Below are 25,914 nucleotides of genomic sequence, written 5' to 3' on the forward strand. Positions count from 1 at the left end.
ACCTCCCTTATCCTAACCGCCTTAAGCGCCTGGGCCTTTTGTCCCTTTCTGATCGCCGCCTGCGAACTGACCTCATTGAAACTTTTAAGATTGTCCATGGTTTCTATGACCTTACGGCCGACCAGTTCTTTACAATTAAATGGTCTGGTCGCAAAGCACCAACCCTGTACAAAACCAGGTGCAGCTGTTTATCCAAACGGGTCTTTTTCACTCAACGTATTATTAACCACTGTAATGAGCTCCCCTCTGCCGTCAAAACTAAATCCTCGGTTGGTTCTTTTAAATCACGTTTGGACAAGTTTCGGGGCTGGACCTTCTAGTCGTTCCCCATTTCCCCCTTGTAAATATCTGAATTATTTTTATATTATTGTATAGTGTGTTGTACTATTTACCGCTCAATCTCTTTAGCTTCCCCGATTCACCTGTTGTTGTCTGTTCATAATAATTTATACTGTTCCGCTTAGTTTTCTTATTATCCGTATTATTTCCCGTCTCATCAACCACTTGCCCCCTTTTGTTTATTTTTTTATCTATATCTCTGTCTTGTGTTGGTAATCTTGTTTTGCATTATTTTGTTTTTTGTTAATATTGTTTTTGAATGCTTAATTGGTGTACGTAATATAAGTGCGTACTCAGGAGCCCAATAAGTGTATTTCACTTTCTCTATCCTGACAATAAAGTATTATTATAGCATGATTCTAGTTACCTATGAGATTTCCATGGTCTACGGTTTACGTTTTTTTGGTTGTTGAACGCAGCCCGTGTTAACGGTGTCCACTTTCCACGTTAACCACGCCATCTAGTTTGAATATCTTTATGCCTTTGTAAAAAGAGCCACTTGCGACTTCTTGAAAATTATCGATTGGGTTTGTGTGGACTGTCGACTAAGCCTAATCTTAACGTGGTTATTTGATTTCAAAGTTGCATTTGAAAATCGAAGAGTTGTAAAATTAGTTAGATAATTAACCGTATATAACGTCAAATGTAAGTTCTTTATTAGTTTAGAAGTCTTTTCTTGTAGGTTGTTTTATTTATGGTTATGAATGAGTTCTAAGCCTAAATCCAAATGCGAAGTGTTGGCGCCTTTTACCTAGCTTGTGTATGCTAAATTAATCAATCAATTTTAACGGATATAAAGTTTATTTAATACGAATATTGATTATGTTTACATAAAAAATATACCTTTTTATATAAACATGGCATATATTAATTGCATACAAGGTGGCGCTAACTGTCTTTGCTTCTGTCATTTGGTTAGGCTTAGCTACAAAACTAATGCAGTTACTACTGTTGCTTAACAAAACTTAATAACTTATCATATTTCAATTAATGTGCAAATACTTAAGAGTTTTTTGATATTAATAAAGATAAGCTGCATAAACCCCTGAAAGCTACTCTGCTTAAAAAATATAATCTTATGTGGCTATAATCCAAGTAAATAGTAAAATTGTCTCATCTAATGATGTAAGTAACTAAGTGTGGGGGTACCATTATGGTAATATTTATCATATTTATACTAGGGAAATCCACTCTAAAATTTAATACTTAAATAATACTGCATAATACCTGTAATAACCTGAAAGAAATGTGTGTAATGCACATTTTGAGAACCTCTACTCTAAACTGTAAATAATACTAGTTATATCAAAAATGAATGTAGAATTTTTATAAATTTCATAAAAGTTAGCCTACTTTTATGAAATAAATGCGTTAAAATTAAAAATATTTGGTTAAAATGCACTTAATTTTTGGTTTAATATGCAAAATGAAAGAATTCAGGTGTCAAACTCCTAATTCAGGCTAGGTTTCAAGCTAAACCAACCACTTGGCCACATAGACCCGTCTGACACTGGGCAGGGTTGAAATAATTCAATTTCTATAAAAATTTTGAATTAGTATGGTTTTTACTATTCTATGATTCGTGTAATGCCAAATATTCTTTGAAGGAATAATGAAAAGGAAAAAGAACATGATTAAAATAAAGAAAAGTAACATCTTTTAATTCTATATTTGAAAAATATAATGCGTTCATTTTCAGTTCCCTTTTATCAAAATGTGATCTAGTTAAGTAATTTTGACCTTCTGATTCCCCAAAGTGTATGCTGTATAATCCATAATTGGGAGGAAGGCTGTGAGATTCTCGTTTGCAGATTGGCTTAGTTAGAATTTTACTTTTCGAAACTGTGTCAAGCATCTTTACACAAAGTTTGAAATTTATTAAAAAATGCTAATGCGTTTAATAGTAAAAATGTAGCGATGGAATATGAAAACAGTTAATATTTACTTGTATAGGAATTACCGTATTTGAAAAACAAATGATTGCAATAGTTTCACCTCAAAATACCAGAATGTAGTTGTTTCAGAACAAATAGTGACTTGATTTTGCATCGATTGTGTTGGTCCCATTTTTGATTGGGTTGGGGTCCCTGAAGGAATATTATAGACCAGATAGGTGAAGAAATGTGCTGACGCGTAATTCATTTTGGATACTTTTCTTGTTCTAAACTAACCTAAAATTTTTTTTATTATATTTGAAGGTTGTTGTTTAATTTGGAAATGGAATAACAACTAACGCCATGGAGTGGAACATGGTTATTCACTAATTTTCTTATGCTGCTTTGGAATTTTCCACTTCTGGTGTGTTCCTGTTTTTATTCTAATTACGAGTGTCAGATATTAAAACTAGGGGCTATCAGTAGTAATCAGCTAGGCTAATACCCAAGGCACCACCTTAGGCCTAAGTCATCAAGCGACTTTTAAAGCCATTAATTCAGGTGGCCGGGTTACAAAGCGTAGGAGGGTGTGGGCAAGCTATTCAAGCCACGCGAGCCAACAGCTCCCTACACTAACTATTAACGTTAACCTCTACAAGTTTCTATAGAAGGCGAAACTGAAGAGCTCGGGGGGGGGGGGGGAGGGGGTAAACCCTTTAAACCAGTGGGGAGAGATATCTTAAAACGTTACGCAGAGTGAATTGTTCTGAGTTTTCACCCAGTGCCACAATCTGGGATCAAACCCGGCTCCTCATGCTGCGAGGTGAAAGTGCTAACTACTCCACCACCCCACTTTCTGGCGGGTAGGGGGAGACATTCTGAACTTTCCCCTTCTCTAGTAAATGTAAAATGGACACACAAAAATGCGTGTCTAAAAACAGTCGCATTCTCCTTGTTAGGGATATGTTTGTTGCTCCTAGCTGCCACTTTTTACTTTTGCACAGCCCTATTTCGTTATGAATTAGTGATTGCATTTTTTTTGGCTGAAGCTAATAATGTCTTTAAAAAAACTATTCTATCTATTGGGATTCTAATTTTTCAATTAAATATTAATTTAAAATTTGTGAAAATAGTGAGATAATAATGGATCGTGGAAAGTGGTCAGCTTGAATGTTGCGTGATTAATAGCTAATTTGTGTTTTCAGGAAAAATAAAGTAAAATGTCATCTGGTAATCTTGATGCATTAAGTGCAATTGCGACAGTTCTCAATCCAAATATTTCTGATGAGTTTCCGGACAACAATGCTGTAGATGAAACGTTGATGGCTCCTCCAACTGATCCACAAATGATGGAGGAGCCATTTCCTATATCGCAAGACACAGTTAAAGATACTGGACAAAGCTTTGATGATGCGGAAGCAGAGACATTCTGTGACTTGGATGAATCAACGAAAGAAGCTGGGTTAGTTTCTAACCTATCTGTCTTATGATATTATAATATATAATTATATATATATATATATAATTATTAGTTTGTCTTCAGTGGTGTATTGTTAAAAACTGAGGTACTAGCTCGCACTTGTGTATGCGAACCCTTCTTAGAGTCTTAAAGGTTCTGGAAGAAACAGATGCTGGCTCAACAAACCTTTTCCAATGCTCCACTGTCTTTGATAATACTACAATCAATCATTCTTGTGTTAATTAAACTGAAACTTTATTTCGGAAACTGCTCTTTTCTGTGTTTATATTATTTTTTTACTTTTGGGAGCTTTTACATTCTTGATGGTTTATAATTTAATTTTAGACGCACAATAATTAATTTATTTGCTTATGAACTTTTTAGACAACAGCTTCAACCTCGCCTAATACAAGATGACTTGAAAACTTCTTGGCAGAATGAACTTAATGCAAGTGGATTTGTTTCGTGTTCAGTTCCTGGATGTCAGATGCGTTACTCCGCCGTATTTTCATTTGAGCGGCATTATAAATGGTGCACAGGGGTAAGATTTATTGCAACATTGGCATGCTTTATGTGTATATCTTCAGTAAATCGCATGTCTCTATTAAATTCCAATAAGCTTTGAACATAATTTTAGCTGTTAACTATAAAATTAACATATTTTCTAATTTTAGGAAAAGGGAGAAGGTCTTGAAACTTGTGAATATTGCAATTGCCAGTTTCTTGCAACTCTTCAAGGAATAGAAGACCATGTGAGAAAGGAACATCCTAGTGAAATAAATGACTATCGAGGTTTGTTTTTTTCGATAAATTAAATTTCCTATATTATTTAAAGTTTTGCCTCTTTTCCTTTCTCTTAGCGAAACGAGTTGCTCGTAAGATAATTAAAGAAAGTAGAGAAAAAGAGAAGAAAGCCCGTGAAGAGAAAGAAGCCAGAGCACTTGAACTTAAACGAGAAAAACAGAGCTTGCGCGCAACATATCAGAAACGCCAAACTTGTTACTCAAAGAGGCAACCAGTTGTGAAATCAGACAGTGAAAACAGTAGAGATGATGGTTCGGATAAGAAAGTTCGTTTTAAGACTGTGGTCTCTGTTATCCACCCTGATAAACTCGAAGATGATGAAGCAAATGTTGATGATCCAGTTGCACAATCTTTAAAAGAGAAAATGTTAGAGAAACCAAAAAGACCAGCGCCAAAAACAAAAGAAGCTGCTGAAGTACTTCAACCAGCACGAAACTGGGGTGTCCAGAGAAAAACATATTCTCGTTCTGGGGGCTCTTCATCTGATACATCGGCGAAAGACGTTTCGCAATCTGATTCTGAATCGTTTTTAGAATCAAACATTGCCGAAACTTTAGATGCTGAGGTACTCTCTCCTGAAAAAACAATATTGCAAGAAGAATTTATTTCAGTGTCACAAGAAAAGGGTATTTCACTGGAGCAGGGAAAATCTAATTCTATACTGCAAGAAAAGGATGAAACTATATCCGAAGAGGTTGATGTCCCAGTTCCTCAAGAGAATGAAACATCTGAAGAGTTAGTTCAATCTTCTGAGGTGCCAATGGATGTTTCCGAAGAAGTTGTTACTTTTTTCAACTCTGGGACTGAAGAAAATGTATTAATTCCAATTGAAACAGAAGGATGTGTTACGATTGGAAATGAAATTCAGGAACCAGAGGAAGAAAATTATCAACTTGTAATTGTTACGGGAGAATCTGGCGAAAGTCAGTATATTGTCCTTGATGAAAGTCTTTCTCAAGCATTTGCGGAAGGTGTTGCAGTTACTGAAAACAATGAACTTCCAGAGTCTGAAAATAGTTCCTTCAATGTTGTTTCAATTCCGGATGAGGAACTAGCTATAGCTCCGGGAAACACTTTAAATGAAACCACCAATGAGATTGGAGTTTCTTCAGTAGAAGTTACCAACTCCACTAATAACAAAGTTTTAGACAATGTTCAATTTGAAGAGGTACAAGAAGCTGGTGAAATTATAGTAGAAGCGAGTAGTATACCAATTGCTCAGTCTGATGAAAATGTTATCATTGAGTGTGTATCTGCGATGGATTCAAATACCGTAATTATTGAAGAGGAAGCGAATGAACCATCGACTGTGGAGGTTCCTCAAAAGGACCCTGTTGGTGTGAAGATTGTTCCTGGAGCTAGAGTTCTGGAAAGTGCCAGTAATAGAAAGGTAGTTAGCGAGCCAAAGAAAGTTATTATAAAGAAACGGAAGCCCAAATTAATGCAGAGTTACAAATTTGCAAGTGACAGTGATGATCCGAAGGATCCCACTATAGATAGGTTCCAACTACCTGTTCCTTCAAATCTGTCATCTATAAACATCGGCGAGGATTTTCTTCCACCAAATTTAGAAAAGCTCCTCGAATTTGGTGGTGGAAAGTCTGATAAACTTCTGAAAAAAGGCGATACAATTGCTGATGAAAATAGCTCAAGTTTTCCTGAACCGTGGACAGAATCTGTGAAAACTATTGAAAATAAAACCAACTCAACTACTGTCACTAATTCAACTGCTTCAGGTATTTTTACTAAAGTCGTAAATAGAAACAGCGAATCTTTTCCCACCAAACCCACCACTTCAGAAAAACGTTTAAGTAATGTTGACAAGAACCAGAGAGATGTTAGTGCCATTGATACTATTAAAAAGAGTTCTAAAACATCCACAAATGGCAATTCCAAAGAAGACCAGTCTGATCATAAATCTGCTAGCTTATCTGATAGCTGTCATTCTCAAAGTAATGACGGTGCTAGCTCTTCAGTAGCTCAAATGAGTACCTTTTCTTCCATCCAAGGACTTGCTGGAATAAGCGGCAATCCTCAAATAAAAATTTACATGCCAAAGAGTGATGGAACTTTAGCACCACTAGAAGATTTCTCTATTCTTTCTAGTAACCCGCAAATTAGAATTATGACACCTGAAAGAGATGGTACGTTAAAACCAATGGTGGTTGGTGACCAGAAACTCATTTTGAAGAGTGTACAGAAAATGATAGCTACTGGCTCTTCCTCTGGAACATTAAAGGCTCATGACAATAAAATATCCTTGTTACCAGAACAAACAGACAAACATACTGGGAAACCCCAAGAAATAGACATTGAAACTAATTCCCCAAACAATATTACTTCTCTTTTTGACGAAAACGTCCTACAGATTTCAAATGATAATTCGCGCACAATTGAAATTCCAAACACATCAAATAACAGTTTTGAAGACAAGGTAGAACAAGTGAAGGAATTTGCTTCAAGTACGCCAAATATGTGCAATGATACAGTTGAAAATAAAGAAGAGCTAGTTCAAGTAGAAAAACAGGCAGTGAAAATATCACAGAACAATAGTACGGTATCTATCTCCGAAGTAGAAAATACTACCCCTTCAGATGTGCCTATTAAACGTAAAAGAGGTAGACCTCCAAGGAGTGATCCTAGGTTTCAAGGTCTTTCATCTGGTTTCAGAAAAGGTAAAATATGATTTTTTCTACTTATAACCAAAATATATAACTAATCGCAGATTGTTAGAATGTGAAGTAAAAATAATTAGGTAATTAGTGTTGAAACAGGAACCTCCCTGTGAAAAATATGAATCCCTGCTTTTGTACCATTGAAAAATCAATGCTGGGCTTTGTTCGGGCTTGATGATTATGGCGAGGGGTCGGACATTCAGGGAAAATTGTACGGGATTTTGAAACGGACTTCGAAGATTTCGAAATGGATTTCGAGATTTCTAAACGGATTTTGGATTTCGAAATTGATTTCGAGATTTCTAAACGGATTTCGGATTTTGAAATTGATTTCGAGATTTCATTCCGGATTTCGGAAAATAGTGGATTTTTACAAAATCCGAAATCTTTTTTTGGATTTCGTTTTGTGATTTTGGATTTTTTTCCGGATTTCGTGATTTCGAACAGGATTTCGTGATTTTGCCCCGGATTTCGTGATTTCGTAAAATAGTGGATTTTTACAAAATCCGAAAGATTTTTGGGAATTTCGTTTTGTGATTTTGGATTTTGTTCCGGATTTCGTGATTTCGCGCCGGATTTCGTGATTTCGTTCCGGATTTCGGAAAATAGTGGATTTTTACAAAATCCGAAATCTTTTTTTGGATTTCGTTTTGTGATTTCGGATTTCGATTTGGATTACGAGGGGAGTGTACGGGATTTTGACTAAATGTCCGACCCCTCGGATTATGGTTTATCGTAATAAAAAAATTCACACTCTTAATAAGTTTTAAAAGAAGTAAACCCTGTAAATCTTCTATTGATTTAAAAACCATTGTTAAATAATTTTCAGAATTACATTCAATAATTGTTATTCTCGTTTGGAATTCCTAACATTGCCCTTGACTGTTCCAACTTTATTTTTAACACTACCCTGCCCCTAAGATTTTTCTGACATGTACCTTAGGTAGTCATTATATTAAGTGTCAAAATTTCTTTCTTTTAATGAATTTTTACATTTATAAAAGTATTTTCACATTTTTATTGAAATGAAATAATTCCCAATGTTCTCAGTGATTCAGTATGAAAAGTTGAAATGTTATGAATATCTTGGCAACTTTTTGTTAGTAAAAAAATATCTATAAAAATTGCATCTGGGTACAAATAGCTGTTATAAATTATTGATAGTAAATTGATATTTCTTTAATTGTCTATCTATTCGGAACCAAATTTTCCACTCTTAAAAGTAAACATTAAAGAGGTACATATTCATAGATTTGTTGTTTCTAAATCAGCTGACACTATTTGTAAAAATTCTTAAAACCAGAAGGAAAATGTACAAAATATTAAACAAACTTGTTGCTTTAATAAATATTGCTCTTATGCCATTTTTTTAACTAGCTTCCCCGGCTTGCAACAGCGATGATGATGATCCACCTCCAGTAAAATCAATGAAGAAAAATTCAAGTTTCGCTCAAAGAAAATTTGGAAACACCAAAATAATAGCTCGTAATAATGACATAAATTTGGAGCTTCAGTCAACCATGGAAGAATCTTTGAGCAACAACTTTGGCAGCCTGAAAAAGAAAATAAGCTTATCCTCCCCATTGGATTCTGTGTCAGACAGTGATTCTAATATTGCAACACCTATCAGAAGAGGTCCTGCCATGAGAGGTAGCAGGTATACTCGGAGACGGAGAGGTGGTAGAAGAGGTGGATGGGGTAGAGGACGTCATATTGAAGAAAGTTCCATGACCAGTAGTCCATCTCTAAATAATGATGTTGACTTAGATGATAATGAAAATGATGAAACAGTAAGCATTGATTTTTATTGTTTGTTAATATAGTTGAAAATTCTGCTTCATTATTTGCAATTGATTCTTTGAATTGTGATCCCACTTACCATTAATTTATCTTTTCAGAATTCATTTCAATGCAGTGCTTGCAAACTGATATTTGATAACAAGACTAACGCAAAGAATCATATCTTTTCTAAACATCATGGCCTGGTGAGTATTACAATAGTTGAAATGTCCTGAAGCTGTCACAAAAATATTTTAAAACCTCAGTCTCCCCTAAAGCAAAAAGACAAAATGGCTACTGCTAAGAACCCTATTGCCTACATGATTTTAAGCCTATTTGTGATCAAAATTTCAAAGGGCTTAAGTTATAAATAAATATGGCCAATGATTCGAAAATCCAAATACTCTAAAAGAAACCATTTTCTAGTCTTTTAACTAACGTGGTGAAAATTTGGAAAGCTAAATATACCTGGAAATCTCAATGAGAGTCAGTTTTAGAATCTACATTTTTTCTCAGATTTAAAAATAACAATTTATGTGTCTGACTCTAAACTATCTTAAATACTATTTTAGTGAAATTTTCTTCTCAAATCAACAAGGAACTAAGTGGTTAGATTTTTAAATGATTTCAAAGAGTACTTATAGTCAAATGTTGAATCGAAAAGCATGTGAGAAGATTAGCAAATATTAAATTTTCCTGATAAAAAAGTTGAATATTAAAAAATGGGGAGACAAAGTATTTGATATTTTCAACTAGTTTGCTAACTGATAAAATAATCACAGACTATTAAAGGATAATGCCATACTTATTTGGGTGTATTTTTCACATAAAATCTGCTTTGCTCTATTGAGTCAAGGACAAGGTGCTGTAAATAGTTTCCTTACGTAAAATTTTCCATGGTAGACCTGCGATGTTAGGTTTCCTATTTGCTATTTTGTGGTACATTCTAGAATTTGTACTAAAGCAAAGTGAAACTGCAACCAAAACACAAGTGGAAAAAAGTTGATGAAATGTGATAAATGATGGGAGGGAGCATAGTTCTTTGATTTTATTATTACTGAATATTTGATATTCATAATACTAATTGATATTTTATTGTTTAACTGGTTTGTATTTTAATCGGTAAATATCAAATCAAATTAGTCAATGTTTTAAATATTTGGTACTAGCTGAGAAGCCCGGCCAGAGAAAAGAGAACGAACGCAAGCGAAAAGAGTCGAAGGTCGTGCCATGCAGCAGCTATGTGAGGCAATTAGAGCCAGAGAGATAAACTCCCCGGTCTCTTAATACCCACTTGTCTTGACAGCGCTAGGTCAGGGGTTTCGGTCTTCCGGCACTGGTTATGGGTCGCTTGGTCAAAAACTACAAAGGTTAGCAATCTCAAAACGCCCCTAAAACCTGACGGCAGGGGCCACAATGCCACAATGCCAAATTTCGTGCGAATCCGACAATTATCTTGGGCGTGCATAGAAGGTAACAAACCAATATATATACAAATATACAAACATCAGATACGTCACCCGTGACTCAGCATAAACATCAATACAAGAAGGCCAATGTTACTTTATAAAAAGGCCTATTTGATGAGCTTGAATAATTAATTACAGAATTAAATTATAAATTAAATATTACAAGGTTTTTGTAGGAACACTGTTAAAAATTTTAAAGAGTATTTTTATTTTATTCTTTCAGGCTAAAATCAATGACGAAACTCCATTTACCAATTCGGAAATGAATGTGGTGTTGAGAAATGTTCTTAAAGTGAAGCGGTCACTGGGCTGTCTCAATGATGATTGTGGTCGATTTTTCCGGTCAACACCTGGTTATTTAAATCATATGAAGATGTGTGGAGTAGAGGTAAATGTAGAAATTTTTTCAAGTGATATTGGTACGCAGAAAGTTTTAGTGGAATATATTGATTCTTCGTGTACTGTAAAAGATAATAGCAATAATGATCATCTAAATATACAACAAAACACACACTCACAAAACTTAGATTCCCCCGAAGTAAATGTTATAGTAGATCTAAGTTCAGATGTAATTGATCATTCTTTGGAAATATCAAATGATCAGTCACTTGAGGGTATTGTACTTCCTGAAGAAGCGGTTGTTACACCTATGACTTACGATTGGCCTCAAAGGTGCGTCGTTGGTGACAGTTTCATCTTTGATGAACCACATTCCTTTGATGTTGGAGCATTTTCAGAAGTTATTAGCTCCAATGAAATGGATTCTAGGGAAACTATAAAGTTGAAAACTGCAGAAAAGGAATCTTTGGAGCATGTTTCTTTATTTGAAGGGATAGAAATATTTAGTACAAGTTCCCTAAAATTGTTAGCTGCTCGAGCCTTAGCTAAAAGCAAATTGTCTGGAGAACTAGTTAAAATTAAACCCAAGAAACCTAAGACCAAAGCAAAGTCTCAAAGCCCGACTGAAAATTCACCAAACATTAATGTAAAAGATTCAAGTATAGTTATTGTTGAACAAATTTCTCCAACTAATTCAAAAAAAGTGAAAGATGGTTTAAATACTGAAACTGTGGTAACATCGCACAAAGAAAAAATTGAGTGTTCCCAAAATACGTTATTAGATACAAATGTTGCAGTACCTTTCACTGTGCCATCACCGACTGTATCCGAATCTCAGTTGGGTAATATTGAGGATAATATTACACGGAACATCATTACAATCACTGACTACTCATCCGATGCTTTAAGTCAAGATACTCTGAAAAAGGTGACCAATGAAATTAACATTCAAAGCTCTACAAAGCCTGTTATAGTCGGTGATTCAACACCTTCAATACCAAATTTAGATGTATTAGAGAAGGTTATGAATGATAATAACTCCTTATGTTCTCAACAGCATATCATACTCAATGATGCAACAGCTGCGGTACCTAAATTAGATTCATTTATAAAAGTGATTGAAATTGACTCTATTGAAGTGTGCCCTAATACCTTAGTGACTTCAATTGAATTAACTGAGTCTGATAACCGGTCCAGCAACTCAATTGAATCTGATTGTACAAATTTAATATGCAAGAATAGGAAGGACCCATTGCATACAAAGAGTATGAAATTGGAAATCATTAAACAGAAAACCTTAAAAAAAAATGTTCCAGATGCAAACACTGTAAAGCGTTTAAGAACTCGTATAGTCAAAATAGCAATTGATGAAAAAAACAAAGCAAATATCAAAGGACCAACTGTAAATAAATTAAGGTCCTTAGTTAGTAATAAATCAAAGCTCTTTAACAAACATAGAAATTCGTCATCTAATTCTGTTAAATTGAACAATAAAGTATCAAGTCAAAAAGCAATCCAAATTCCTGCAAGTACCAATAAGAAGCTAGAGAGCAATAATGTTCAAAAATTGTTGAGAACATCTGCTTATAATAGAAAGTCTCATTTGAATGCTTATGGTAGCATTCACGATACCCAAAATTCATTAATGCATAAACGTGAGATTCAGCTGTTAAAAGCTGCTGCTGCTGCTGCTTCTGTTAAAAAGACACTAAATTCTCCATCATCAATGGCCTCTAAATTCAAAATTCCCACTGTCATTAAATCCAACAACATACAAAAAGTACCTGTAAGAAAAGCCATAAATTTGAGGACTTCAACAGTAAATGCTAGAAAATCTTTAGAAATGGTTGCCAGTAAACCTAAGAAAAAATTAGCTGTAGCTATCTGCCATCCTAAAAAGATAACTGCTGTCGTCACAGTGCAAACTAGAAATCAATCTATCAGTAAATCCAATATGGCTGTCAGAAAATCTGTAATGACATCTTCAGCTATAAACAAGCCTAGGAGAAAAGTGGCATTGGTTCACAGTAAAAGGAAAAAAGCAGCAACAAGGAAATTTAGAAAGGTTGTCAGTAAACAAACTAAGGCCCAAGACAAGGCTGCCAAAAATCTTACAAAAACCATAAAAAAGGTTGTGAAAAAGGCTAGATTAATATCAAAAAAATCTTTGAATAAATCTAATAAAGTGTCATATCTTCCTAAAACCTATAACAAATCACGAAAGGCAGTAGAAGTTGTACTTAGAGCCAAGAAAGTAACATTAGCTACTTTTAAAGGAAGGGCTGGTTATTGTACTCGAGCCAAATCTGGTAATAAGTCACTTCGACATAGTGCCATTATTGGTAGTACATCAAAGAAAAAAGTTTCAAAAGTGAAAGTAAATCTTTCAAACTTACAAAGAACTAAGAAGAAACAAATATCCAATGGCATTTTAACCAAGAATGGAAGGAAGCATGTCGAAGATAAATTGAATAATGGGCCCAATGTTGAAAAAGTTTGTGAAATAAATGGTGATAGATATTTGCCTATTAGGCAAACTCGTAACTATAAGAGTAAACTGAGAAGTGGAGAAGTATCTGCTGTTAAACATCCAAAAATCTCCAAAAGTGCACTTTCCAATGAACTAAAATCTTTACTTGAATCTGTTTCTACAAAAAATTTGAAAAGCGGTAAAGTGGTAACTCGAAAAGCATTTAAATTTCTGAGTAAGCCCCCAAAGAAAAACTTAAATGTATCAAAGCTCAACAAGTCAGTGCCAGAAATCCCAAAACTTACTAGGAGAACTACCTATTTACAAAATTTTGATACCACATCCAGAGCTGTCAGAAAGTCAACCCAATTAGTAACTAAGTGTAGTACTGTTGAAGCTGCCCAGCGATCACTTAGTAAATCAGTAGCGATACTAAGGAACCAAAACTTTAAATCTAACATCTCTACCATTCAGAATGTGAAGGCTAATATCAATGATCAGTCAAAACCGTCCAAGTCAAAACATGCAAGTCATTCAAATTCCATTGGAAAAATTTTCAAAAACTCCAAACTTATGTTTACCAGTGATACTAACCAGAAAGTTAAAAGTTCTAAGAAAATATTGGAAGTAACACCAACTAGAACAACACCTTCGCGTAGAACTCGGTCTTCCATTAAGGTTACATCAAAATTGATACCTTATAACTTTCAAAATTGTTCAGTCGCTGAAACTAGTGGTTCTTTTACTATCCGGAAAACACCTCGTGCAAGAACCATTAAACTGTTTTTTGATGAGATTATGACTCTTCATGATTTAGAATTAAAAAATGTCCATGATCCTGTGGTTTCAAATTTACCGATATCAAACAAAGCCACTAAAAATACTAACAAAAAAGTGAACCAACCAAATAAAGTTACAGCTAAATCATTTCCCTTTCAAAAGAGCAAAGTTCTTCATAAAAAATCAAGTGAACCTGCTCGAAGTAAAGCAATATCTAAAATAAATTCGGGAAAGGTTGTAAAGGCTAAGGTGAAGGTAGAGGTTCTTAAGAGAAATAAAAAGAGCTTAGGATTGACTCTAACATCAAAATTTAAAAAACCAAAGAAGGTTGTCATTGAGAAGAAAGAGATTTTGAAGCAGATTGGTGCTTCTAGCTTATCTGAATCGGCTACCATTGACCCCATTTCAAAAGCAAGGGAAAACTTAAGGAAAGTTCTGGATATAGAGTCATCCAAAATTGAGCTGGAATCAGAATCGTCAGATATTAAAGGAAAACGAAAATCAACCAAAAGGATCATTAAAGGGAAATCATCCAAAACTGATCACAAAGAAAAATCAAATGAACTTGTTGTTAAAAGAAAAATAGCTCACTCAGCGTTCAAAAGCAAAGCAAGTTTTTCCTCTGGAAAATTGCTTAGGAAAATTTCTTTTAAGAGAGTTCCTAAAATATGTGTGAATAAGCTGAAATTATCTGAAATTAAATCTTTATATTTAAGAACTAGTAAAGTTGTTATAGATAACCATCCTGCCGGTATTGTTGATTATTCATCTCCTACTAATGAATGCTTAAATGATAGCTTAATAGCTAACAAAGAAAATTCAAACCATGAAACCCTTTTGGAGAAATCCTTGCCAAAACCGATAGTTAAGTTAATTAGCCGAGTAAGAGACAATAATATCCAAAACGAACCACTGTGCTCATCTTTGGCTAATGTATCACAAGTTGAAAAGTCTAACCAAGATTCTTGTAAAACAGTTACAACTAATAAAAATGCTCCTAATGATGAGCATGTTTGTTTTGGTGAAAATTTGTCCAGCAGAAATAATGTGGTGAGCCATGTAGGTGCTGCTACGTGTAGTGGTGTTACTGGTTTCGATGAAGAAAAAGAGCCAAGTAACAGTCGAATATCCACTGAAATGGAAATAGTTGAACCATTAAGTACAAGTACATCATTAAACCTTGATAAAGAACCACTAGAATCAACATTTAAAGATCAATTGGCAAACTCAATTAAGGAAAAGTTTGTTTCTATCATAAAACATGATAATAAAGAATCCAATTTGGTGTCTAACGCAATAACAAATTTACTATCTAGCGAAAAAAGTGGATTTGCAACATTGGATACAAGACATGCTACGCAAAAGAAGGCCCCTACAGAAGTATCTATGTCACACTGTTCAAATACAGTGACACAGTCCCAAAAATCTGAGTTAATTGAAATGTGTAGTTCTAAAATAAAAAATAAAATGAAGAATAGAGATAATGAAAATACGAAACAATTATCTATCAGAAATGCACCAAGAAGAGAACATGACCTCTCCCCAACCGAGATCTCTCCAAGTTTTAAATTACTACAGAACTCATTAGAATCAGTCTTTTCCTCTAATTATGAAACTATTGAATATCCATCAAATACGCCAATACTTGATTCTCTACAAACCAAGAGTAATCTTAGCTTTGAAAGGCTAGAAATTTTAACAGTTTCCAATATTCAAGAAGCAAAGAGAGAATCAATAATTTCTATGGCAGAGGTGTCAAATAATCAAAATGTAGATCAGGAATTGAATATTCCAAGTGCAAATGAGAAATCAAATGTTTTAAAAGTGGTTGAGGAATCCAACTTTGCAACAGCGGTTGAGGAATCCAACTTTGCAACAGCGGTTGAGGAATCCAACTTTGCAACAGCGGTTGAGGAATCCAACTTTGCAACAGCGGTTGAGGAATCCAACTTTCCAACAGCGGTTGAGGAATCCAATTTTCCAACAGCGGTTGAGGAATCCAACTTTCCAACAGCGGTTGAGGAATCCAACTTTCCAACAGCGGTTGAGGAATCCAACTTTCCAACAGCGGTTGAGGAATCCAACTTTCCAACAGCGGTTGAGGAATCCAACTTTCCAACAGCGGTTGAGGAATCCAACTTTCCAACAGCGGTTGAGGAATCCAACTTTCCAACAGCGGTTGAGGAATCCAACTTTCCAACCGCGGTTGAGGAATCCAACTTTCCAACCGCGGTTGAGGAATCCAACTTTCCAACCGCGGTTGAGGAATCCAACTTTCCAACCGCGGTTGAGGAATCCAACTTTCCAACCGCGGTTGAGGAATCCAACTTTCCAACCGCGGTTGAGGAATCCAACTTTCCAACCGCGGTTGAGGAATCCAACTTTCCAACCGCGGTTGAGGAATCCAACTTTCCAACCGCGGTTGAGGAATCCAACTTTCCAACCGCGGTTGAGGAATCCAACTTTCCAACCGCGGTTGAGGAATCCAACTTTCCAACCGCGGTTGAGGAATCCAACTTTCCAACCGCGGTTGAGGAATCCAACTTTCCAACCGCGGTTGAGGAATCCAACTTTCCAACCGCGGTTGAGGAATCCAACTTTCCAACCGCGGTTGAGGAATCCAACTTTCCAACCGCGGTTGAGGAATCCAACTTTCCAACCGCGGTTGAGGAATCCAACTTTCCAACCGCGGTTGAGGAATCCAACTTTCCAACCGCGGTTGAGGAATCCAACTTTCCAACCGCGGTTGAGGAATCGAATTTTGCAAGAGCGGTTGTGGAATCGAATTTTGCAAGAGCGGTTGTGGAATCAAATTTTCCAAGAGCGGTTGTGGAATCAAATTTTCCAAGAGCGGTTGGCGAAACAAATATTATAATAGCAGAAGAGGAAACAAATATTATAATAGCAGAAGAGGGAACAAATATTATAATAGCAGAAGAGGAAACAAATATTCAAAATATGGAAGAGGAAACAAATATTCAAAATATGGAAGAGGAAACAAATATTCAAAATATGGAAGATGAATCGAATATTCTGATTGCAGTTGAGAAATCAAATATCCCAACAACTGATAAGGAAACAAATAATCAAATAACAGAAGTAGAATCACATATTCGAACTATGGTTGAAGACTTAAGTACTATAAGTACAATATCAGTTTCAAATTTTCTAACTGTTGGTGAGGAAACTAATATTCCAACCCTGGAAGAGGAAACTAATTTTCAAACTGTGGGAAAGGAAACCAATTTTCAAACTGTGGGAAAGGAAACCAATTTTCAAACTGTGGGAAAGGAAACCAATTTTCAAACTGTGGGAAAGGAAACCAATTTTCAAACTGTGGGAAAGGAAACCAATTTTCAAACTGTGGGAATGGAAACAAACATTCAAACTGCAAGGAAAGAAAGTATAATTATAAATGAAGATGAGGAAGAGGAAATAAATATTCAAATGACGGAAGATGATTTACTATCTCATAAATCTACGGAAAATGATTTAATTATTCAAACGATCGAAGAGGATTTAGTGGTTCAAACAACGGAAGAATATTTTATTTTTGGAACGATGGGAGAGGATTTGGTTGTTCAATCGATAGGAGAGGATTGCATTGTTCATAGTACAGAAGAGGATTATAAAACACAAATTGCTCTTCCAGATTTCTCTGGTTTAACAAACACCCCAAATAAGCTATTTAATGAAAACATTCAAGACTTTGAAGTTGATCATTTGTTTACTGAATCAACTGAGAAATCAACTAATGATCTCACAAAAACTCAGAAACAGGCAGTACCACTAAAAACAATCATAAGAAATGCAACGTCTAAAGAAACTGTGTTAATCCCCACTCCAAATATGTCAAAAATCAGTGATCGTTTAAATATGGACAATGAAGCAGTTCCTAAAAAAAAGTGTAAAACAGACCCTCCAGATGGAGATCTAGTTTTTAGAACGTGTGAAGCAACAGAGTTTCCTGTTGTAAATCCAACAAACTTACAAACAAATCTTTATTCTTCAAATACAGTAAAAGATATGGGTTCCAGAAAAAGGCCGGCCCCGAAAGACTAATTTATCCCCAAAATCACACTAGTACTTTACACAAAATAACACTGTAAATAAAACTTGAAAAATAGACAAATCAAAAAATTAGCTGTAAGCAATTCCAAAGCTTCTTAATACAAAACAATTCAGTCCCAAAATGATGTTGAAAAATAAAAGCCAAACATAAAAACCAAGTGCCTTACTACTGTTGTATTTTATAAATTTGAACCAGAGATTTTTACCACAATTTTTATCAAAAGGGAAACGATTTTAGTGACGTACAAATTGCTAATAATAAGGGTATCTAAGTCTCTTCAGTTGTGAATTGGAAATATTGGATTATCGTTCTTTAAACATTTTAAAGTTTATTTCCCACGAATTTGAGCTTTAGGTACCCTTAAAAAAATTAATGTAAGTAGAAATTTAACTTTTTCAAGCAAATGTACATATCATGTAGAAAGACATTTCTTTGAATATTCCAAATATATTTGTCTAAAATTGAAAATAAAAATATGCTTCACTAGCATTTACCTTTTTTTGTTTCCCGCGTTTTTATCATAATTGTTTGTTTATATAAATAAAAAAGTTTTATAAAGGATCGGTGTGGATTTTGTTTTAATATATTTTTGAATCACTTTTCACTTACCTATTATATTTTCTAAATTTTAATATAATGATAAAATAATGGAAAACAAAAAAGGTTTTCATAGTGTCGCATAATTTTATTTTCACTTGAGCCCTAATCAAATGTGTGGTCATTCTAATATTCTTACCTATTTCTCAACCACATGGTGGCTTAAGATTTGATTTTCTAATCAACATTCTTTTATCATTATATTTTATTATTACAAAAAAGTTACATTTATGCATCCATTAGCATAACTTATATTTACTTTTATACTTACACTTGTTTTAGTTATATAGTTACGATATATTTTTATCTATGAATAAGCTTATGTAACAGTGTCGGTAAAATATTTCACTTGTAGAAAAATATTTTTTAAATCTTAGGGTAACATTATGTAGAAATGAACAGGTAAGTGGAAGTTGCGCTGCTGTACTGTAATGTCCGTAACTGATTTTTTATTACAAGTACAATAATTTGGATACACTGCATGTATGGTAATATATTTTTACTATTCCATTTTTTTGCGCCACTTACAGGTTAAAATTATCACTTGCGATATATGTAGTGAAAATGTTATGGAACCAAAATATGAGTCGCATTACAAACGACATGTTAGAAATGAGAAAAAGCAAGAAATTAGAAATAGCTTAATTTTAAATGACTCTGAGGATCAAGATGATGATAGCCAGACAGATGAACCAGCAATTAAAAAAAGGACAACTCGAAGAGCAGCTTTAATGTATGTAGAAAAAGCCTAATTTAAAAAATTATTAAATTAATAATTTTAAGTTCAATTGAAATAAGTAGAAGATACATTATGATTTTTTTTACTGTAGGGCAAATTCTCGTCTTGAAGAATTTGTGAAAGCAGAGCGCACTGATGAAGATGGCAAGGAAATTTATGCTGCCTCTGATGAGGAAATTGAAGAGGAAAAACCGGTTCTTGAATCAGATGGGAAAGAGGCAAAAGACAAAGATTATACTGCTGATGAAGAGAGTGAAAAATCGGATGAATTTTCTGATGGTTCCGTTGATGATACTCCTGAAATAATGTCAACTCATAACCAAGAGTGGTTTAGAAATAAACTTGAGAAGGATTGGCCAGATAATTATAAAAAACCTGTTAAACAGATAGTTGATCCTGATCAAAAGACACTCTGGAGGAAAGAATTAAAAGAATTAAAATATATCAGTTGCAAAAATGATGGCTGTAGTAAAAGACTATTATCAACTGCTGCTGCTATTAAACATCGACAATTGTGTGGAGATGAATCATTCTACGTGTGTCTGATTTGTTCCGGCTCTCGACCTTTTAGAACTCAATCCATCAAAAAATTTTATATTCATATGGTAAAGCACAAGAAATCTCAAGCCCAAGGTGAATGACATTTTTATATATTCTTCATAACGCCTGTTTACCCTAACATATAAGTACTTTCAAAATTGGCAATGTTACCAAAAGCGTTCCTTCACCATAAGACTATAATATTTTTCCTTAAGTTTATGTTCTTCAGGTATCAACCATTACTGAACTTTTTCGCAACCCACGCTGTAGTGGGTTTGTTGCATTTTTGTGTCTCACAGAGCCATTGAGATCGCCTCGCTAGGAGATTTTTTACTTTCTGTGATGATGTGACTCTGTGAACATCTATCATTAAAATATTTACGTAAGAGACGTACTTTTGGAAAATATTATAGCCTTATACCTATACTTTCCTTTGAGTAGCTAAAAGTTTAAAGTCGCTTAGGCCTAAGGTGGTGCCTTGCACTGGCGTAGTTAGGATTTTGTTGAAAAAAAAGTGAAAAAATAAAAATATTTGTACGTACGACCATACGTTTTGGGGGGGGGGGGGGCACAGGGGGCTGATTATTATTATTAACAAACTAGCAGAGCTTCCTAAGTTCTCACAAGCACCCAATTTTTACTTTCTGAAGCTCAAATTGACATTTTTGGTTATTAAGTCACTTTTGCTTATGTTAGGAACTTATCATTTGAATTATAACCCAATTTTGAAATAAAATTTCAAGTACAACCTTTTTTTAAATCTAGGTGATACAGAATCTTCAAAACTTAATGGGTATAGACAGTACCTTAGCATTACTCTTCCAAACCGAAAGAAACTATTTAACTTACATAAACTGGAGGTTAATCCAAAATTAACAAAGAGCACATTTACATAGTGAGTATATAATTCATATTTTGTAGCATTTTAAAGTTAAATAATATCTTAAGATAAAACAATTTAATATTGCATGAAACTAACAATTTTATAAGAGATGACTTTTTAATATTTTGTTCTACTTTTAAGCTATGAAACTCATCACTCGGCTGAATCATTTTCTGGATTTCGGCCATTAAAATCTGACTGGATTCTTCTAAATAATCCAGGAGATTATCTTCCAGAACATGGTGACTCCCCGAATTTCAAGATAAAACATTTGAATGGTGATTCATCTACCTCGTGGTCCAAACTCAAATTATTCGAAGTTTTAGATTCCAAATCCGGTACGTCATTTTTGTTGCACAAGTATAATTCTTTATTGAAAGAATTAGTATATTTAAATCAAATCCTTCTAATACTATATAACAATTTTCTAGAGCCAGCTGATCATGTAACATTCAATGCTGGTGGGGCAGTTTGGGCCTGTGATTGGTGTCCAATACCATTAACAGAAGCTGCATCGAAAGATATTACACAGTACATTGCCTTGAGCATTAGCCTTAATCGAGAAAAAGAACACAAGATGACAGATGTCTCAAAGTGCAAAGGCTTGATTCAAATATGGAATTTAGGAAATTTAAACAGTACTATGTAAATATTCGTGTTATTTTCATTTTCTAACTACAGTGAGTGTTTTTTATTTTGTTATACATCTGTTTCAGGTTGATATCGAAACCCCACCTGTCATTAGCAATTGGTCATAATTACGGAGAAATTAGAGATATAAAATGGTGTCCATCGGGATGCTGGGATCAACCGGATGAAAGTTTTAACAGTCCGGACGTTCTACCTCGACTAGGCCTTTTAGCATTGGCCTGCGGTGATGGCTGTGTTAGAGTGTTAAGGTATGTATGTATTTAAAGAAAATTGTTGAAAATATTTGATTTAAATTGTTCCAATTTTATTTTTCAGTATTCCACATCCTGAAGCCTTACATAAACTCTCGCCCAATGATGATGATAAATTGAAAGTTTACTCAACACACCCCGTGTTTTTTATGAATTCACCAGAGTCTGGTCTTGTTTCAAACAGTCAGAAAACCTGCTGCACTGCCATTTCTTTTGAAAAAACTGATGGTCATGGTAAAATAGTGGCAGGATATGGAAATGGTAAGAAACGTAAAATTTACATATTAAAACAAAGATTGCTTGATTAAATATTAACCTGACACGTGATTTTGGTAGGTTTAGTTAGCTTATGGGATCTAAGGAGCAATTCACCACTTATTGTTGCCTGTAGAAGAAGACCCAGTAGTAAAGGATGTTCCCCACTTCCGCAGACCTTAAGACCTTTCCATATATTCCTCGCTCATACTGCATCAGTAACAAGTGTTACATTCAGTCCAGTTCCTAATGGGAGGTTTATTGCGACATGTGGGATAGATCGATTTTCTAGAATTTGGGATCTTGATGATACGAGTAAGTACAACTTTTATGTACCAATATTTTTAGATGCTCAAAATCGTTTAACTATAAATTATAAATTGCTTAAGAATTTAAAGAGAAAAATAACTTACTCTATTTAGGGTTTTCTTTCAGTTTAAAGAACTATTTTGTGAAATTTTCAGGTATTCCTGTAGATAGTTTTAAAAAAGCTGTTGGTCATAGCTTATCTTGGTCAAGTCATTGGTGTGGATATTTTATGGCTGTGGATGATGGGTTCAAGTATGAATCTTTTGTAAACATTTTTACAACTTGTTATATCAGTATTGTTTACTTAAGTAAATTATTTTTCCTAGTGTAAACAATTCCAACTCCTTTTTCAAAGAATGTGGCTATTTTGATTTCCCAAGTTTCGCCATCTCTAATCACAACTCGTGTATATGGGTAATGGTCTTTAGCTTACAAATGTTTTAAACGATAACGGTTGCAGTGTGTTTATTTGTCATGGCAATCTAACTTGCCGTTTTTTCTAACTTTAAGAAAACCACTATTTCTGATTGGCTAAATTGCGAAGCTAGCTGTGATGTTGCTGGAGTTGTAAATATGACTGTTCTTCCAAGCTTAGATGAAAATATTACCAATCTCAAATCGCTAAAAAATAATCGATGGGTAAGTTAAAAAGATATATTAAAGTATGAAATGTGAGATTTCCAGTTAAATAAGGTTCAATTTCTTTTAGCCAATATACTCTACTGAAATTTGCTCTTTGGCTGGTGATGACACGAAAACTCCTATTAAGGGTAAACAGAATCAAAGCTTTAAGAAGTTGCAGGGTGAAATATGTATCAAGAATGATCCCTCCTTGTATTTATGCAACACTTATGATAAATTGACTGAAAATTATGGCCTTGTTTTCATTGACGCTCCTCTGGTAAGCTTATTTAGAATATTTTACTACTTTTGTAAATTTTAGGCATGTGCGAGTACTCGATTTCGTTGAAAAGCTCAAATCGAGGCCTAGGATTATCTTTCGAGTGCTCAAAACTATTATTCTTACCAAGGTACTACTTGTGAGCTTTTAAAATGGCGGGAAAAGCTACTATAAAATTCCCTTTGGTCCCGCCTTAAGATCTCTTATTGGGTGAGTCCTAGTTGTTTCTGATTGGTCACTGATTTTAAATTTAGAAAACGAAACCAAAATCATAAGTTACATAACATAAGGTGCCCTAGCTGTTTATCGTCAGTTGTTTGGCGGTTCATCACTATTTTCTTGTTGTAATCCTTTGTATGGCCAGTTATTAATTAAAACTTCACAAATATGGCTTCAAATAAATGTATTGGCAGTAAATATTCTTTTAATTTAGAAATAGTAGAACCTAGTGATAGAGCTGTAACCCTAATTATTTGAATACTAGAAATCCCCTTTTTAAGCTAAGCCCTATTATTTGAGTACTCTAAACCACTGTTTAAGCTAAGGCTAAAAGTTTGAAAGCTCGATTAAATTTTCAAGCTTGGCTCGATACTTGAAAAGTGAAATTTTTCATACTCGAAGCTTGGGTCGAAACCCAAAAATCAAGGCTCGCACATGCCTATTAAATTTTTATTTCATATTGTATTTAAATCATTAACAATTTTTATTTCTTGCTACAGAGCTCTTTTAATCAGTTATCCTCTCCTGAGGCCCGATCTTTAACTTTACCAATAAATATGCCTCAACTCTATCCGGGCCAATATCAAATTGCTTCTGTAAATAATGTAAATGTTATTTTAAGTTCTTAGTGGTTATAAAAATGTATATATTCGTAAATAGGGAGGATGACTATATTGAGACAATTTTTAGCTTTGCTTCCAAACCCTTCATGCTTGAAAAGTTAGCTCCTTCTCCGTGATGTTCTATCTTCTCCTCATGCCAGAGGAAAATATTAAACTGATGCCCGCGAATCTTCTCAATATAGTGGTTCTCCCTAAGTGTAAATAAATACATTCTTGGTGGTTTTAATAATGGTGGTTGTGGGCTATGGCCATACAAGAGTTTATTTTATTGGTTGAATTGTTTTAGGTTTCTTGGAATCCTAATTTGGGATCGCATCGTTGGCTCATAAGTGCTGGTCAAGCTGGTTTAGTTCGGTTAAGCTGTGTTTCCGCTATTAAGGTGCCCACAATTAATAGGCTATTAGCCAAAGTCACAAAAGATACGGAAAGGACATGACCATGACTTTAGCGTTCTCTGTTAATTTTAATTTCTTTGATGAACTATAAGTACTTGAAACCACATTTTTAGGTGCCCTTATAAATCTAAGAAAGATAATTTGTAAATATTTTTTGTACCATAAAAAAACATCTGTTTTGAGTGTTCAAATTTATAATCATCTTAATCCTGTACAGTTAAAAGTTAAAACCAAAATGTTTTCTAAGCCAATCATACTTTTATAAGATTTTTTTAAACATGGAGATTTAATTTTCACTAGCAGGTTATTGGGGAGCAGCTGATTATAATGGGATTTTTGATTCAGTCTGGATTGGTTAGGATCAATTAACACAGTTCAGATCTATTAATTGTTCCACTACTCTCTAATTGTGCAATATCAATTAAATAATCAACACAGATACTATAACAAGACATTTAATTTTAATATATCTTGATTAATAATGACCATATTCTTATTTATAACTTTTAACGTCTTAATTTACAAGCATCAACTGAAAAATGATTAAATGTTTTAAAGTATAGTTTTGACTACCTTATGTAAAATTTGTCAAAAACCATTTATTTAAAAATATTCAGATCTTTAAATAGCTTGTCTTGTATTTTAATTTAAATAAATTTTTTAATTCATGTAGCTAATTTAAATGGTGGCAAAAAGGTTTGATCAGCTTGACACTTGCGTGAAAACGAATTTCCATGTTCTCATTGAAAAATTTCTTTAATCAAGCCCTGTTGCAAATTTTTCATTGTTCATTATCATATTTTTCATTATTTAGAGTTCATCCCCATATAACAAATTTTCAAAACTTAACTATTTTGTGATTTGGTCCTCGGTGTATTTTGTCTATTTTAAATGTAAACGAATAAAATATCAAATATTGGTTTATAACAATTTATTATTCACAAAAAAATAATTTCTAATTCATTTTAGGAGCCAGGAATCCAGCTTTACTGAAACAAGACTTGTATCAGCCTACATGATACAAATGTCTAAATGAGAAATGTAAACTTAAATTTTTTTGTGATTTATGGTAGTGTTTTAGCTATATCTATAAATATTATTTAAAATAATTTTTGAAATGAGCAGTATTTAAGTTATAACATCAAATAAATTATCTTATTTAACGCGATTGCTAGATGGCGCTTAAAGCACTAAATTGAATTTAATTCAATGAAACTACGAAAGCGGAAATATGATCCACGCCGGCAGAAAGCTGCAAAACGTAATATAACAGCAGGTTTTGAGAAGATGCAGGGTTTCTTTCCTTTTATAATTTTAAAAACTATCAAAAGTACGTACTTTCGGTTTCGTTTGATACGTGAATTTTTTTAAATAGGATGAATATAGGGTATGTCAGGTACTTAAAAAACAAGTTTGCCTCTCAAATACTAAATGACAAAAATATGTAATAATATTCGTAAACTGTTTATACACATAATACACTCAACAATT

General features: G+C 34.0%; 1 protein-coding gene across 3 annotated transcripts; it reads left to right on the forward strand.

Annotated features, from left to right (window-relative positions):
- Positions 1-809: 809 nt before the first annotated feature.
- Positions 810-25,321, forward strand: LOC149940806 (uncharacterized). 3 transcript variants are annotated; one of them, XM_090179722.1, is made up of 23 exons: positions 810-984; positions 2,538-2,637; positions 3,419-3,675; positions 4,057-4,213; positions 4,347-4,464; positions 4,533-7,151; positions 8,529-8,941; positions 9,050-9,136; positions 10,623-10,787; positions 19,188-19,390; positions 19,488-20,029; positions 20,702-20,831; positions 20,961-21,157; positions 21,251-21,464; positions 21,536-21,718; positions 21,786-21,982; positions 22,058-22,291; positions 22,441-22,537; positions 22,612-22,699; positions 22,796-22,924; positions 22,995-23,186; positions 23,906-24,010; positions 24,315-25,321. In XM_090179722.1, exons 3-23 carry the CDS (start codon positions 3,434-3,436, stop codon positions 24,462-24,464), a joined length of 6,462 nt encoding a protein of 2,153 aa, XP_090035848.1. In that variant the 5' UTR covers positions 810-984; positions 2,538-2,637; positions 3,419-3,433; the 3' UTR covers positions 24,465-25,321. The 3 variants fall into 3 exon arrangements, with proteins under 3 accessions (XP_090035848.1, XP_090035846.1, XP_090035847.1); XM_090179720.1 differs by lacking the exons at positions 19,188-19,390; positions 19,488-20,029; positions 20,702-20,831; ... (9 more) ...; positions 23,906-24,010; positions 24,315-25,321 and having other exon boundaries at positions 10,623-18,497; XM_090179721.1 differs by lacking the exons at positions 810-984; positions 2,538-2,637; positions 3,419-3,675; ... (12 more) ...; positions 23,906-24,010; positions 24,315-25,321 and having other exon boundaries at positions 4,070-4,269; positions 10,623-18,497.
- Positions 25,322-25,914: the final 593 nt, after the last annotated feature.

Source organism: Leiobunum rupestre, chromosome 6 (genome assembly GCF_980474605.1).
Source record: "Leiobunum rupestre chromosome 6, qqLeiRupe1.1.hap1, whole genome shotgun sequence".
Classification (NCBI taxonomy): domain Eukaryota; kingdom Metazoa; phylum Arthropoda; class Arachnida; order Opiliones; family Sclerosomatidae; genus Leiobunum; species Leiobunum rupestre.

What these genes read in the sequence shown, in the direction of transcription:
- LOC149940806 (XM_090179720.1), top strand. Translation starts at nt 3,434, where the DNA reads ATGTCATCTGGTAATCTTGATGCATTAAGTGCAATTGCGACAGTTCTC. An exon ending in ATAATGAAAATGATGAAACA is followed by an intron (nt 8,942 to 9,049) that starts GTAAGCATTGAT and finishes TTATCTTTTCAG; the next exon opens with AATTCATTTCAATGCAGTGC. An exon ending in TTTCTAAACATCATGGCCTG is followed by an intron (nt 9,137 to 10,622) that starts GTGAGTATTACA and finishes TTATTCTTTCAG; the next exon opens with GCTAAAATCAATGACGAAAC.